At 61.2% G+C, this 699-nt stretch overlaps 1 protein-coding gene across 1 annotated transcript in view; it reads left to right on the top strand.

The window, feature by feature from the left end:
- The first annotated feature begins 616 nt into the window (after positions 1-616).
- The window catches only part of ECI2 (enoyl-CoA delta isomerase 2), a 21,342-nt gene continuing 21,259 nt past the window's right edge, over positions 617-699 (top strand). Inside the window, exon 1 of the mRNA XM_019522048.1 lies at positions 617-681. Coding sequence (XP_019377593.1) covers positions 632-681 — 50 coding nt within the window. The 5' untranslated portion in view covers positions 617-631. The remainder of the gene's footprint in view (positions 682-699) is intronic.

Here is a 699-nt window from a genome sequence, read left to right as displayed (position 1 = left end):
GCCACCCTTCCCTGCCTTCCTCCTAGCTAGGAAAAGTGAAAGGTGAAGCTGGAGGTCATCTGGAGGACAAGAAGACATGGGCACCTGAGAAGGCCTAACTACTTGGCCCTTGCAGGGTTTGGAAGTCCGTTAGAGGAAAGGAGGACGTGGGCCTGAGAAGACCCCACTGTAACCTTGCAGGGTTTGGAGGTCATCTGGAGGACAAGAGAACACAGGGACCTGAGAAGACCCTAGTACTTAACTAACCCTTGGAGGCTTTAGAGGTCATCTGGAGGACAAGAGGGTGTGGGTGCCCGAGAAGACCCCATTAGTTAGCCTCTGCAGGGCTGGAGCAAGGAAGGTGTGACTGAACACACCCCAGTGGCTGGACGTTCAATCTGGGCAGATGCCCCTGAGAAAGGGAACGCGTGTTTCTGACTAAGAAGGTGACAAAGCACGGGATCGAAGTGGCACGGAGGGGGCCGGTCTTCAAAGCAAAACTGGCAGTACCCAGCAGCTACGGTCCAGAGCAGACGAGCCCGGCCCCAAGAGAAGCCGGGCCTGGCAGCGCGTGACCCGGCGGCAGGGGGCGGAGGAGGTGGTGGCGAGCGGGAGCTCCTCCCCCGTGGGCGGGTGCAGCGCTGCGGTCCTGATGGCGGCGCTGACCCGCGCGGCCTGGACCCTGCGCCTGCGGCAGCTGAGGTAAGGCGCGCGTGGGAG

The sequence above is a fragment of the Gavialis gangeticus genome, unplaced genomic scaffold, assembly GCF_001723915.1.
Source record: "Gavialis gangeticus isolate Ggan-Ray unplaced genomic scaffold, GavGan_comp1, whole genome shotgun sequence".
NCBI lineage: Eukaryota > Metazoa > Chordata > Crocodylia > Gavialidae > Gavialis > Gavialis gangeticus.
Note: the sequence above shows the minus strand (reverse complement) of the source record. Positions and strands in the feature narration are given on the sequence as shown.